Source organism: Caloenas nicobarica, chromosome 7, assembly GCF_036013445.1.
Source record: "Caloenas nicobarica isolate bCalNic1 chromosome 7, bCalNic1.hap1, whole genome shotgun sequence".
NCBI classification, from domain to species: domain Eukaryota; kingdom Metazoa; phylum Chordata; class Aves; order Columbiformes; family Columbidae; genus Caloenas; species Caloenas nicobarica.
The window spans coordinates 25,643,535-25,659,904 of record NC_088251.1 but is presented as its reverse complement, the minus strand read 5'-3'; the positions used below and the strand labels follow the sequence as shown (position 1 = coordinate 25,659,904).

The window sequence follows — 16,370 nt, the reverse complement described above, 5'->3', positions numbered from 1 at the left end:
AGTAGTTAAATACAGAAATAAGTGACCTTGTGACACTTCAGCTGAGAATTCATTTCTCCAAAGTCATCCAATAACCCTTAGGATTCTCTCTTGCTGCCAGACTGATCATAAAACGTTACTACCTTCCCCTTTATTGGTACACAAGAAAACACACGGTTTACACATAGCTCTACTCCACATCAGTAGAAACCAAACAGTCCCAAATTGGTTTCACATAAGATACAAAACCAGAATGCAAACTAGCACCAAGAAGCATTACTTTTCAAGTCGCCACTTCCAAGAAACAGCACATGAAAGCTGTTCAGTCTTATTACTTGTATTATGATACATTTGACAACCTAATTTATCAAATTCATTTTTGTTAACAGTTCTGTGTTTGAAGCCTGAGGACAGCTGAAAGAGTATGTGGAAACCGATTTCCTAAATGAGACCAGTGCAGGTAAAGATCTGCAAGGACCTAGCCAGACAGCAAATGTGATTCATACCCTACAGCTTACACCAGCCTCAGCAAGAGGCACAATTTATATCAGAGAGATATTTATAGAGGGAAATACTGGTCTATATATTTAATCACATTCACAAAGTAATAGTTATGAGATTGTTACTTTGAGTAAATGATGACTGCAATTGAATTAATAGTCTTTTACTGATAAAAATCACTATCAGAATATACTAAAGACTTCAAAAAGAATTAAGTTCATTTCTAAATCTGACCAAGTCAGGAGAAAATTTTGCAGAACAGTGTTGAACTGATTAAATTGGCTTAAGGTGATGAAGTTTATTTGCCAGCTTATGCTGGATAAATACCACAACAATTAAATCATTTAAAGTGTCCATGAAAGAATGCATTATTTTAAGCTGTTTAAAACCTCTTAAATAAATCTAGATACACAAAATTAGACTCAGTGAGACAGTTCTGTTTTGCAACAGAAAACAATGGCAGCAAAATTGCTGAGGGTAAGTGGCAGAAATTCTGCTGTTAAGAAGGAGGAAAGCAACCACAACAGCAAAGCAAGCAAAGACATAACCGACTTACAGATAACATATAGGATAAGACACAAATCTTGTAACTATAATAATATTACTGAATTGTGGCTGTCTTCATCTAATCTGCCATATATGAGAAAATCTCAGTCTCTCAAAACTAGTGAATTTGTCTGGAGAGAAAAGGGAAACAAATACCCAGTAAAAGTTTATTAAGAAAAATATACGTATAAAAATATACTTTATGACAATTTATCAGTATTACAGCAGCAGTATAGACTATTAGCAGATACTCCATACCAGTCCTTTGTGTGTGTGTGTGTAAGTTAAAACCAAAATCCTTTCTTGTATTTTTAAAAATACTTCCTTCCTTGAGCTAAATTCATTTTTCTTCTGTTTGCCATCTGTGTATTCCTATGGTCCCTGTTACTCAGTTACAGCAGAGCTCAATGCTTCAAAGATCAGGATGAAAATTTAGCAGATGGAAATCCTTTTGCAGAGGATAGCTGTTTTCATCTAGCACAAAATGGCTCCTGATTTCCAACAAATAGGATGCTTCCGTATCTGCCAGCAGCAAATGACACAGATCTGCTACTATTGTGCTGTAGGTTATGTCTGAAGAGGGCACTGCAAAAGACAGAACAATCCAATTTGCTCTTTATTTTCACAATAGCACTTAACATTCAAGTTTTACTTCCATGAAAGCTACACTGACTTACTGGTGGTATAGCTCAACATCTGAATAGAAAATTAGCTTTTTGTTTTTAAATAATTTTTAACAACAATGTGCAAAGTGTTTCCCATTAAACTGTAACACTTGCGAATCACGTAAAACACCTCAAGAAGCCAAACAGGATTATCAAGGGAAGCCTGTCTGAAACACAGCTCAGTTATTTACATTGTGAAAGCATGGCTGCTATTAAGAAATTCTATTTTTCATAAGGAATTAATTTATTTACTAAATACTTAGTTATATAATGTATAAGTGTTTAAACAAACTCACCTCTTGTTACTATCTCAACTCTGAACTTCTGAGTTTGTCAGCAACTGTTCTCTTTGAGATTTTTTTTGTATCATACAATGAGCAATTGTCATATTTCCAGAACAATCTCATCCAAATTCTAAATTGTCAACAATTAAAAATTTTACTTCCATTTTGAACTTTGCTGCCTGTTTTTATCACAAGTAACTCATGAAACAGTACCTACTAATCTGTTCAGCCAGTCTGCAGGAATGTTGAGGAAGATTTTTTCCATCAACTCAGACACCACATGAACATAAATTTCATATCCTTCATCTTCTACTGTCATCAAAGCAGGTCTAGATCAGAAAAAAAGACTCTTGAAAGTTAGCTGCTATGGTTTTCTGATTGAAACAAAATTTCTGAAAGTAATACAAAGTGATATTACCCTCCAACATAACACCAAGAACTAAAAAACAAACAGTATCAAAACATATGTCATGTTAACAACAGATTAATTTAGTTTGTATGACGCAGAATATACCTAACAGCACTAATTTGCATGCCTGTGAGGCACAAAGGCAGATAACTGCAAATATGCTGCTTTCCCAGTCAGCAAATCATTTGACTCGCCATCTGTCAATCTAAAGCTACTGATAAATTTCAGTCTTAAGTAACATGATCAAAAGAGATAAGAGAACTCCATGTCTGATTATCTGTCAGACTATTTCCAATCTGTTGGTTTAGACAGAAACCAAGGCCCACACTATCTGTAGTCATTAAAGACTGCTGGCTCTCTTCATGAGAAAAAGCTTAACAGTACACTTGTATGCTCAGCTTCTCAAATAATTGTGCGGAATTGCTATTTTATCTCTGAACACATGTATTTTGGCTTAGACAGTTTATGCTGAAGTTCATGAAAATTATGATTTTCAGAAATACTAAATTAACATTTTGGAAACAGTATAATTAAATATGTTTGCAGAGAAACATACTAAGAGATGATGTAAAATTGAAAGCTTTCAAAGCCATAGGCAAATGTGGTCTTACAGATGTAACTCACAAAACAAGTGATGCATTGGGAAAAATTTTGCTTAATTCCTGATTGTTATATACTAACTGTTTCTCAGTTCATACTCTGTTCTCAAGGCCATCTAAGTCTTCTTTCAGATAATCTTATTTACTTCAGCAAAAGTGAACTGTCATGGTGAGAAAATAAATCCAACACAGTCTCCAAAACAGAACCTAGGACTGTTAGTTTTCTTTCACTAGCACCACAGAAAATGCAATTTAGTGATTAACTTTCATTTTTAAATACCACTGGTTTTAATGAGGTTAATTTAAATCATTGTGAAACAGTTAAACATATTTAAGGATATTACTAAATTTCACTCAAGGCATACATAATTCTATCAAAATATTTCTTAGAGGCTACTGAGTAAACAATCTTTGGTACCTGTATACAAAGCTGGTGAAGTATGCCAGTGAAATGAGCTTTTCCACTAGTATGGAAGGGTTAGATTCAGCCCGTGTTGAGCACAAGTATATAGGAATCTCTTATCTCATTACTACTACTGTTAAAATGTTCATCTTTAAGTGACACTCATTGGTATAGACTGAAAAATTAATTATCTGAAGGGAATGTTACCATCATGCCAAATTCCAGGGAAAAGATGCTAGGAAACAAAGTTTGGCAAAACCAGATGTAAGAAACAAGGACCCATCTGTGATATTTGAAATCTAGAAGGTGAGTTCTGAAATACAAACTATTTTTTCCTTGTCTTAGCTTTGTTTATTTCTTCCAGCTTGATATTGTCCTAGCTCAAAAATAATATGGAAATATTTACACATACTATATGACACCATTTACATAAAGTAAAAGTTTCTAGGATCTTCTGCCTCATTATGATTGCTACTATTAAAGTGTTCAATGTTCTGGGTATCTAACTCAGAAAAAAAAACCTAACCATCTATACATGCATCTATCTTAAGCTTGTGTCTTCAGCATCTGAAGGAAAATATGAGCTTCATTAGAATCACAGCAGATTAACAAAACTGGGCTCTTATGTTCCAAGGAAAAAGATGATGGGGATGACTTCACTGACCCAGAGTACTGACACCCTAGGTTTTCAGGCTAAGTCTCTTAAATACCAAGACCTTATCACAATATGTATTTTCCTACCGTAGTGTCTATTTCATCTCAAATATTCCCACTCTTAAAAAAAAGTATGTTCAGTTAATAAGTTACTACATTCTCTGAATCACAAAGAAGCAAATCAAATTACAGACCAATCTTATGTTTTAAGAAGTCTGCAGTGTTCAGTATTATTACAATTCCTCATCCTGAATAGAAAACAACATGTGGATTTTAGCCCCGATGAGATGCTGGTAGCTATTGCATTGCTAGAAATACAGCACACTGAATCCCTTTTATTGAAGGACTAAAACCAATCTGAGATAAGGGGACATGAATTAGCAAACTACAGGGAAAAAAGTGATTTTCTACTCGTGCATAGTTTTATAAACAAGACTAACACTAACCATTGACATATCAAGCTGTTGAGCAGTGCAATAATGCTAGGACAGCATATGTAGTTAATTTCATTTCCATCAGGTATTTCTCCAGCAAAAGAGACTGATTTTTCTCCTGTTAGGATGTAAATGTACTAAGTTATCCTACAATACTGAATTTGAAAATACAACCAAGGAGATGCGTTCTGACTAATCAGAGCAAAATTTCAGTGCAAAAAAATGACAGCCTTCTCTTTGAAAAAGTTGTGCATTTAAGTCCCACATCACATGCTGAGAAAAACATTGGAAAACTTCATTTTTCTATCACCTTTTGAGCCAGAGAGTAAGTTGTGGTCCTTCAGGACCACATTAGAGATCAATCTTGGGAAAGAGAACCTTTTCAGTTAAGAAAAAACTCTTTGCACTTAATCCTCTCTCATAGGAAAATACATAGCATCTAAATTTAAAGAGACAAGACTATTTTGCATTGAGAAAAAAATACTAAGTCACTAACCTTGTTAGACAAATGGGATTCTGGTATTCAAATCAAAGCCAAATGAAAAACTATCAAGTATGCAATGATTCATTAAACTCACTATGAAGTAGTTTAGCAATAATTTTAGACAGAATTTTGGTAGAAAACATACATATTCTAGAATTCTGTTACATCTATGATTGTCTCAATTACTCTACCTACACATCTTCCAAGTTGCTACAATACTTGCATTTCAAAAGTCCAAGATAAATTTAAGAACTGGAAAGCTAGCTAATAATGATTTTCCTACACCAACTGAATCTGTTTAGTTTATTTTCTCTAAGTAAATGTGCATATACATCTTCTCCCACAGTGCCACCTGCTGATAACTTAGTATCTCTGCTCTCTATATGAATGTTTACTGAAAACATTTGTTATTAGTTCTGCAAGGCTAAAATTGATTAACCAGTTTAAAAATATGGTTGTGCATTCACACTACTTCAAACTTAGGTCAAAACAAGACACTCAAGGAGTTTTCCTTTGGTCCTCAAGCTCCTACGCTTCCTTAGCTTACTGACACAGTACTGGGTAGAACTCATTACCGTAGGATGAAGTATTCAAAGAAATTTAAAAGTTAGATTTAAATGAAGGATATAATCTATACATGATGGCACTGTAACACAGCAATTCAAGAACAGCTCATTGAAAATTCATTAGAAAAACAGAAATTGCTAACCACATCTTAAATACAGGATTTTATATACGAGGGAACTTAAAATGGAGAAAATTGTAGCTTACTTCCCTAACTGTACACATTATTTTAGTTTTATTTTGTTTACCTGTAGAATGTTTTTACTTGGTTGTATGGCAAACATCTAATGCATTGCTTGTAGATCATGTTCTCATCTGCCTGTAGTTCCAAACCACATTTAGCACAACCTGAATATGTAATCATAGGCAGAGAAGCTAAAACATGCTCCAGTGAAGTGTCGGCACGGAAGATGACTTGCTTGTACTGACCAGTTGAAATTGTAAACTTCAGTTCTAAGATATGGGCTTTCACATGAATCACTCCTACAAAAATAACAACTTCAATCAAATCTGCATTCAGCTTTATTTATAACAAAAAGCACAAGCAAGGGTTACAGCTGATTCAAAACCAAAATAATTATCAATGAAACGGATTTTTTTTTCCTTTAGTAGCACATGCTCATTTTTAGAGATTAGTTACACAGGGAAAAAATCATTATGGTTAAATATTATTTTAAAATGTATAGAAGTATTACATTTTTAGGTACTATTGCAGTAGATGCCAATATAGAAGAGTCTAAATAAGAGATCAAGAGATTAGAATTACGCTAATTTCCAATTGCTTTTCTTCCAAGTTAACTCAGAGAAACTGAAAAGCATAGCCTTAACAACTTAGCTTTCCACTATTTACATGTAAACTACAGTTAGACACTGCAATACCAACTTTATTCAGTTACTTAATGTTTAACACCAACCTCAGCAATCTTCTAGGTTTATCTGGGAGGGGGTGATTGTCTAAAATATATTGTTTGTTCTTTCATAAGAAGTTTTCAATAGCAGTAGCTATTTTTACTCCTGCTTTAGAGAATTCTAGTTTTGAAGAAACACTATTCAAACAACTTTCGGTGATTAAACACATCATTACTAGACTGGTTGGCATGAACAACAAAAGGCAGCATTTCTCCCTATGTTCCAAAGCTATCTCTGTGTGGTACCTCTGGGCTCACCGAATGAAGGCTGTATTCACGGTTTGGCTGGGTAGTGAGCAGCAGCCTCCAGAATAAATTCAGACTCGCAGAACAGTGCCAAATTAAAACAAACCCCACCAAAACAACAAAACCACACACATACTAAAACCATTTTACTTGATCAACAGAACACCTATTTTGCATAGTTATGCACTGTACAACAGACTATTAAAGAGCTATGGATAACTTTACCTGAGCTTTTTTCTTCCAAATGTGCTGAGAGCTTTGTTACCTGCATAAGGGACATTTTGCTTTTTTGAAACTTTTCTTTAAATTCAATTGCCCTTTTGTCATCATCAAACAAGCACTCATAAGATGACCACGGAGTAGTGTGCAGTTCAAAGTCACCTGAGACAGCACTATGTTGGACCAGAAGGTATTTAAAGTCCCATATGTGATCTACAGAACAGAGGGGCAAACAGAAGAAATTACTTTCTATATGTTGGTTAATTTATAGAAAGCCAAGGTCACTTATAAGAATGAGAAACAAATTAGCAAGACATTTTCATGACTGGTTTTGGCAACTTTATTTCAAGCCTGATGAAATGTAGGGCCTTTCCTTTCCCTTCCCAATAAACTTGGCTTGAGTCTTCCCATAACAGAATGATGCTTTCATTTCATGCGTACTGAATTCAGCTTTCAAGACAACTCAACTTTTTGAAAAACAAACCAGTTGTGAAATTTCTTGTCAGCTTTAATAATGAAAAGTTGTCAATGTCTAGAAGAAAAAACCTTCACATTATTAATCAACTTCCATGTTTAATATGTCCCTGTTTTTTTTAATATTCTATCACCATAATGCTCTTATTTTAAAATATTAATTCATTTTACATCTTTCAATTGACTCCGTAATAAATACTTCAAGAATAGAGATTACAGAAGAGTAATATATTTAGGGTTGTCCTTCACTTTGTTATAATAATCCAGTATTCATCTACTAATCAAACCTGATAACCATTTAGACTGTTATTTTTTCCAGTGTTTACTCAAGTTGAAAGTTGGAACCAAAATAATTTTTGGAAATGAGGTTAGAAAAGTACCTTTTTATTTCATTCGGGTATCTGTACATGCATTTTATTAGCATGCTTTAGTGTTTTCATATTTTGGATCAGTCTGATTTTTGGTGGTAACATGCTAAAATCGCAAGCTCCTGAAAAATCTGCTGGCAGACTGTTTTACAGTAAAATACTCCAAAAAACTTCTCCTCTGAGCATCATTCTAGTTTTGTGCACCTTACATCTGACTAGAGATCTTACAGCCGCCTAGAACTGAGTATGTTCCAGTCCAAAGAAAGATTCAGACAGTAACACCAGAGCAACACTGAGGGAAAATCTAAACAGGAGGAAACAAACTGGCACTTGGCAAGAGGGGATATTTGGAAGTACGGGACAGAGTCTAAGTAAGGTACGAAATGTGGCTGAAACCTGAATTTAACCTATTAAGATCTTCAGCATTCCCCTGTTGATTAGAAAACTGATCACAAAACATTGAGTAAATGATAAATAATCAGGTTTAAAGAAATGTATTTGATAATTTTTTTTTGTAATCTAAACCAGATGAGACTAGAGCCTGAATTGAATATCTGATGACTCTATACTAGAAGCTCTTAGCAAGTGATGAAAAACAAATTAAACTTTTACAGGCAGTGATTTTTACATGCTTTAGAACTGCATAGTCTTACACACTTTAAGTATGTAGACAGTTTAAAAAAATTAAAAGTCTCCATACCTTTCTCTACAAAAGGTTTCAAATCTGTTAGTACAGCCAGCAGACACATAGCACTGCTGATCTATGACTTGTAGCAAGGATGGACATGGTATTCTTCCTGTAACCCACTCACTCTATTTAACTGTTGCATATGCTTTCATATCATGTTAATTTACCTTTTGTCTATCTTACTGGGAGCAAATGTTAATGGTTCATCTGTGATTAAATATTTGAACAGTTGAGGAATCACTCATCTTGAAATTTCAAATAATCCTTTAATCATTAAAACACCAGCTGCTAGATGTACAGAACACTAGCTGGAGAAGAGAGAGACAAGCTTCATATCAAGTATAAACACTTAATATCAGAGATCTACATCTTATACTTTCCTGCTTTAAGCAGAGAATATTACCATGTCTTAGAAATTACCTGTGGTATCTTCTTTTTGCAGCCACAAAAATTTTAAAAATTCTTTATTTTAAAAAGCGTAATAATCTAGCATACTAAGTGTTCTAATATTTCTAAGCGTCTAACGAACAGTATATACCTGCTCACACTGAAGTATGCACAAAAATAAGCCATGTAGGTATAAGGTAGTGAAATTAATTGATTAATGCTTAAATAGGACCATCTTTAAGTAGTTCAAGAGGTAGCTCTTGCAGTTCAATGATTTTTAGGAGTGGAGATTACTTATAGATCGAAGTGGAACTGGCAGAATTCATAGTGTCTACATTTAATAGGTAAATGAGGTTGTTTAACCTTTCTGGGTTTTATTTTGTGCTATATGAAAACTGACTTCTTAGGCAGACATATTCAGTGCTTCATATAATACAGCATTTATTTCCTATTTATTTCAATCAGAAATACAAACTCTTAGGTTATCTGTTTAACAAAAACCTACTAGTTTCACTTATTTTAAAAGAACAAAGCGAGGAACAAAAGAAAAATTAGTACTGTAGTCACTGCTCAAACAAAGGCTAAGTAATTCTTGCAAGAGATGTTTTTACTCAGTTACAGCTGGACTTGATAGCAAGACCATAAGGATATAAAGCCTGACACTGCAGTAAGGTGGAAAGCAGAGAATTAAAATCAGCAAAACTGATAAAATAGTTAACACTCAGGTTTTTCTTATAGTTACATAACCGCCAGGCACCAGTGCATTTTGTGTCTGGATTCAAGTTTCTAAATACTCATGCTTTCTCAGTATTCTAAAGTGAGTGCATTCCAGTTCTGTTGCTGATGGCACTGTTTCTAAACAGAGAAGACATGTTAAAATTGGTATCAAATACTTCGCCCTTCCAAGGGGAGTATTTAAAGGTTGAATGGAAAAATGTTACCAACTGAGCATTTAGAAGATATTAAGAACATCACAAAAATCCTTTTACAGCTACCTACAGGTACAAGGACTTTACCTTTTTTCCTTTGAAGCTGAGGGCACCAGGCAGCCCCTGCTCCCCACAGCACCATCCTATGGTGTTGACCTCTGTTCTGTTCTACTGTTAGAATAATTTTCCTTTGGCTGCCACCTCTGTAGCTATATACAGATTCTGAAAAAGTTTGAAACTATGACTTCAACAGTAAAAACAAAAAAACCACACAAACCCCATATGCCTCAATATTAAGATTAAATCATGCTGATATTGTATTTCATAGCATAATTATAAGCAAACAAGAATTACCTACAATTTTTTCATGACAGAACATAAACAATCTGATTTCTTCAGCAACACTAACCTAATTTGAAGGAATGCATAAAGTATATTAATTTACCTTTATCCACCTAAATACTCAGAAACTGGATACCTCCCTTTGAAATAGCAGGTATCTTTCAGCTCTCACTCATCCTGACTGGCATAAGTGGAAAGAAATTATACTCAATCTTTCAGCAACACACTGTCAATTTGAAGTTGAAGTTCATGTAATCTCTGTGGAATACGCTGCAATAAACATTTTTCTAGAAGTTTTCACATGAAAGAAAACTATAGTCATGTACAAGCACACTAAGAGGATTAGTAACAGTATATATAAATTCAAAAAAATTACAATCTCTACAGCACTCTTGCCCAGCATACTGCCTGAAAGTTTCAGTTCCACACTAAAACTACAATATTTCTCATAAAGAAAAAAATTTTGAACAATAACTCTTGTTTTAAACATCTAACAGTTCTGAGATTTATCTTCATAATTCTCTATTTATAATGAATAAACATGATACTGACAGTGTGGGCAAAAATTTGGGTTGTACTAATACAAGCACTGATACAAGATGATAGTGCAATATGATCAAATTTACATGCAAAGCTTTATATGAAACACTGAGAAACAGTGGTACTCTGAAGAAAAGATAATCAGAACAGTCATGCAGGGAAGAGCAAGACCTTTTCCAGGAAGGAACAGTGGTCTTTAACTGCCCAAAGCATGTTAAAAACCATGGCAAGAAACTACATATAATACTGAGAATGCCCCAAGATTACTTGGTTTGGTTCATTTTTGAACACAGAGAAGATGCTAGAAAGCAGCTGTAAGGCCTGGTTATGAAGAAATGGAAACAAATCATCAATTTTCAAGTAGAAAATTTCTTCGGCCAAAAGGAACCCTAACATAATTGCATTCAGTATTTGAAAAGGAAGAATAAACTCAATCAGTACATGGACTGCTGAGCATGATTCTTTGGGGGAGAGGAGTTTTTACAATAAAAATATATAGGAAACTCAGATTTCCAAAACCATTTATATTAATGAGGTTGTGCTTATGCAGAAGAAACAGGCATAACACAGAAAGACATCTTAGTAGTTTCACACTGTGCATTTTCCAGTGTTGAAAATAAAGTTGTACAAAAATGCCCACAAGTAAGGATTATTATAAGGAAATACTGCATGGATTTCAGAAACCAGGAATGCTTAGCTTTAAGAATCTAACTAGGAGAAAATAGAAAGAAATAATCAAGAAACATTCTGAATAAAACATTATAAAAGAGCACCACAGTTCCATTATAAAGTAAGAATGGCAAGCAAATCCTAAACAGTGGATTAAAATCAATAACTTATTTCTTTCTGAAAAACACATGATTTATGGTGCAATCAAATTTTCCTTTAATGACTAGATGCTTATGTGGAAGGCAGTTGGCAAGTAAGCTCTGAATTAGTAAAGCTTGACTGTCCCACATGACATTTTCAAAAACCAACCCCATTTCTCAAGCAGTGGTCTACAGAAGGAATGTACCTCTCAAATTTCCAGAGCCATTAAAAATACACATTTATGATCAGCCACCATAACTGCGGTATCTCCCTTTTTTCATCACTCCTGCTATACACATTTGTCTTTCCTGAAAAGGATTTTGAGCCCACATTCCTCTTAAGATGTTCCTGCTACCATTCCACCTCCGAGTGCTATACTTCAAACCTGCATCTCTGCAAGCCACCATCTTCTTGAAGATCAGGTACCACACTATTGGAGCTGTGGAGATGCTCAAGCCACTTCACTGACAAGTCAATCCGTTAGTAACTGCAGTTTGTGGTGAGTGCTCATTCCTTAGTGAAAACTCACCAATCCATCAGAAGCAGGATCCCTGATTAGTAGTGTCCACTGCCTGCAAATTGTCCCACAGGCACTGGGAGATGCCATTGACCAGCACTAGAAGGCAGTAACCTCCTTTCAGCAGCTGACTGCAGCCATTATCTCCTTCCTGCTGCTAACTCCATTTCTTTAACTACTACAGCCCCCGTGAGTGGATCATTAAAGGTTTTACTTGGCACTCCCACATCAAACACTGGGGTATGGAATGAGAAGCAATCACAACTGCCTTGCAAAATTACTCTTTCAGTTTCACCTGTTGTTGAAGTTCTGGAAGTTGAAGTCCAGCACATGAACTTACCTGTTAATATGGCAATGTTGATAATTTTTAAGACTGAGTGGACCAACGTATTTGGCTGAAGCTGGTCTAGCCGCACATACTGAACACTATCCAGTCTCTGAACTTGTCTTTGTGCAATGTCTCCAAAGTGTGGAAATGCTGATAATATGTATGCCAATAAGCCACGGAGAACTTCACCATCCACTATAGGATAAACTTATTTGAAAAAACAATGTTAAAGGGATACCCCCTTAAGCTTCAAAGCATAAAATTTATCAGTTGGTACATATTTACACTGACAAAACCAAAACCGTTTCACAATAATTTTAAGGCAAGAAATTCTTGAGATGTGTAACACTTCATCCTAAATTGAACCGTACTACATCTGCCTTTTCTTGATAATATCTCAAAGTTAAGCAAGTACAATATTTTAAGTTACACCAAAAATAGGAAAGAAATCTTGTGTCATAGCTTGGTAAGAATAGCCATTCGTGATCATTTACACCAGAACCCACCTTAAACAGCTGGCAATAATGGACATCAGGAATACAGTAAGAACAACGCAAGTTCATGGTGATACTTCCACTGTATTTTCCCCTTCACCTCCAACTCTTCAAGGCTCAGGTATCTTTAAAGACTTTGTGCTTTATAGCCCATAGAGAATTACTTTCCCTGAATGGATCTGCTTACTCTATAAGCCTTTTAAATTTTTGCAAAAAATTTAAATAATCTTAATGACATCTCAGACACACTATGGTTGAGTCCTGGGATAACTGCTGTTTCTTAACCTAAGTTCAAAGAATCCAGTTTTTCATAGCTCAGAGTTTTGAATGGTAACCATGCAACTTCAGCATAAACTCTATGTGCCTGACATCATCATGTCCACATCTTGTTCACAGGTGTTCCTGTCATACTTCCCTATAGTGCTTTGTACCTCTCGGCTGCTCACATTTCTATTTTATAGTGTGTATGATGCATTGTCAACAAAATCACACACTTTAAATAGCTATTTTACTGTGATTTTTTGCGGAAACTTATGCACTATAATCTTACATTCTTCTGGATTGAGGGCTGAGCAGTTCCCCAGATTCAGTAACTGACTGGTAAATGTAGATTGCAGCATGATTTCTCCACACCAAAGATTTTCATACATTATTATATCTGCAAGAAAAAAGCAACCTTACGAACTCATGTATCAACCATATAGAAGTGTATCATACTTTTCTTGACTAGAGAACCACCATACATACAAGTGTGAAAGACAGTTTGAAATAGATCACTTGGAAACAAAAGGTTTTTTTAATCTACCAGCACCATTTACAATAAATTAATCAAATTTTCAACAGTTTGAGGTAATTCTTCAATACATATGAAATATTTAATAGCCTCACAGCAGGTACTGTGTAAGTGGATTACCGTATCGGGTAAACTACTACTGTGCAACATTTCAGAATGAGTAGTGAAGTACTAGGCCTACCCAGAGACACTTTTGGTGTATTTTGAGATAAGTATGTCTAAGCTGAAAAGAAACAGCCCAACTTATCTTCAATCTCTTTAAAATATCCACCTTTGCACCTATATACAAGCACTTAAAGAACTCTTAAGAAAAACAGGTATTTTAAACTGTAGAAGTATTCAAACAATTTTAGATTGTGTAATTTTTTGCATATTGCAAAACCTAAACAGCCAGATCACTATTAAATTCCAGTCAACTCTAGCCCTAAATTGGGTGCAATGTTGTTTTTATTGTACTCTTACATGAGATGTGTTCTCTCTTTAAGAGAGAGGGTTTTCCTCCTGTTAGATATTGAAGAGTACAAAGGATTTATCAGGAGGAATCCTCATTATTAGCTGACATGTTATGAAAAAGGTGAACTGCAAGCAGCATTTTATATTTTTGCAGTTTATGTCAGTTTCTAATTCACAATATGATCCATCTCAAAATGCTAGTGCTAAGCTAAAGTTCTTCACAGGAGGAAAAGTATTTCTCATCCTGAGACTCAACATATCAGAATTTTCCAGTCCACCTGCTGTGTCAACAGCAGAGAATTACAAAAAAGCCTACAAATCAAATAAGTAGTGTATCTGGTTTGTTGTAGCACTTCTACCTTTCAGGAACAAGTGTTTTAAAACACTGACAGCTTATAGAATACACCTGACTACCTATGGCACTGCTGGAGTGTCACTGCACTGCTGTGTCTCAGGCCAAAGAGACAGGCAGACTCCGGTGGGACAGTTGACATTCCACTGGCAGGATGACTGAGAATCCAAAGTGATGTTGAGCAATGTAATAAAGATACTTACAAATGCTTAGCCACAGTTCCAAATTACTGCTTAAGTATTGTTCTACTTTAAACAGGCATTTTAAAGATCCACATTTTTTAAAAAGGCAAATAAAGGAATTCTCACCTGTAAGCAGTACAATATCCCCAGGAAACACAGTAAGTGACCAAAATGCAGCACCACGCCACAGCACCACCTTCCTCTCAACTTCTGACTGGTCAATAACTACAATTGTTGCTACAGGAACTTTACATGAAGATTTCGGTCTAGTCTTCACCTGTATTTCTTTGATATGACAAGGATGTACTACTGTGACCAAAACATTGTACTTTTGATTTTTGCAGCAGCAATTCTTAAGTGGTGACAGTTTGTTTTGAAGTTTTGTGAACTTTGTCATACTTTCTTGATCCACTCTCATCCCAGGACCAGCTGGAAAAGAATTCAGTTTAGCTCTCTTTGATTTCAGCTGCCTTTTAAACCCTGAATGAAAAATATGAGAGGAATCTTCACATTTGTGGGCTCTTTTAGAAGAGCTCTTATGAGAGCTGTCTACTTGAGAGCACAATATTCCTGAGCTCAACGGTTCAATATGGATTTCATTTACAAATGGCTCAGCAGGAACATTAAGTTCTTGAGATTTCTCTGTATTATCCTGAGCACTTTCTTGTTTTGTAGCTTCAAAGCAAACATTTTTCTCATCACCTTCAGAACTGAAGAGTTCAAGGGAACTTGTATACTCTTCCTTACATTCATTTTCAGCCACATTAAGACATGTTCCAACATCAGAGTCAAATTGGACATGATCATACTGCCCTCCTTCAGGTTTTTTGCCTGCTTCTGTTTCCAGTAGTTTTATGATTCTCTTCTGCATCTTGTTCTGATCCTGTGCAAAAACAGCCATCTGACTTGAAGTCATTATGCTACGAAATTCAGTATCTGTTGACACTGCAAAGTCTAAACAATCCCTTGGTTCTTCTTTTGGTTTTGACTCTTGATTTTGGGGGAGAAACATATTCAGATATTGACTTAAATGTTCATGGTGATCACTTCTACAATTTGATTGAACACTCTGTCCCACAGACCTTACATGTAAGCTAATCTGCTTAGTGCTGGCAACCAAATCAGAAATGTCAGAGTTGTTAATATCTAAATGGTAAGCTTTTCTTTCTGTGAGGTCTGCACAACAGCCAGGTGGTTGTTTGTCCTGCCCAGCTGATTCCACACATTTTTGCTGAGGGTGTTGATCCACAGCCTGTACACATCTGTCTTTAGATATTTGACAATCAGAATAAATTAAACTTTCGGTCTTTTTAGGTGTGCTGGTACAAGTTACTGCCACAGGTACAAGAGACATTAAATATTCATTTGCTACCATTAATCTCCCCTGTACAGACTGCCAAGAGCTGCCATCATTTGTAGGAACTGCTGTGACTACAGAATTTTGTGCCTGAAACACCAAGCGGTCAGCACCTTGGACTTTTTCAGAAAAAAGACGTGTATCACACAAACAGCGGAGTTCTCTCCATTTTTCAGCAGCAGGTGCCAAACTATTTTGTTCTGACACATCCAGCAGGCTTGGAATACTGGGTGCTCCCACAAAAATATGAATTTGAGGTCTTTTGGACATTTTTGATTGCTATGTAAGTTTGACTTTAAACAATGTGGTTTATGCAATAAGCACAAAAAATACTGGCAAACAAAAAAACCCACATATTTGGCCTTTTCTTAATTTAAAAATACCTAAAATTCAAAGGAGTATTTCATAATTTAACTGGTAAAAACACTACTCAAAGCCTATAAAATCAAATGTACAAAATA

The 16,370-nt window shown here is 35.2% G+C and overlaps 2 protein-coding genes across 7 annotated transcripts in view; both read right to left on the bottom strand.

The window, feature by feature from the left end:
* The window catches only part of RPS24 (ribosomal protein S24), a 155,940-nt gene that overhangs the window by 66,506 nt on the left and 73,064 nt on the right, over positions 1-16,370 (bottom strand). The window lies entirely within an intron of this gene.
* Positions 1,120-16,211, bottom strand: SHLD2 (shieldin complex subunit 2). 5 transcript variants are annotated; one of them, XM_065639407.1, is made up of 8 exons: positions 14,679-16,211; positions 13,323-13,430; positions 12,291-12,485; positions 9,829-9,963; positions 6,902-7,108; positions 5,771-6,005; positions 2,189-2,304; positions 1,120-1,611 (listed from the first exon to the last, which is right to left on the bottom strand). In XM_065639407.1, exons 1-8 carry the CDS (start codon positions 16,177-16,179, stop codon positions 1,439-1,441), a joined length of 2,670 nt encoding a protein of 889 aa, XP_065495479.1. In that variant the 5' UTR covers positions 16,180-16,211; the 3' UTR covers positions 1,120-1,438. The 5 variants fall into 5 exon arrangements, with proteins under 5 accessions (XP_065495479.1, XP_065495480.1, XP_065495483.1 ...); XM_065639408.1 differs by having other exon boundaries at positions 12,291-12,473; XM_065639409.1 differs by having other exon boundaries at positions 1,519-1,611; positions 2,193-2,304.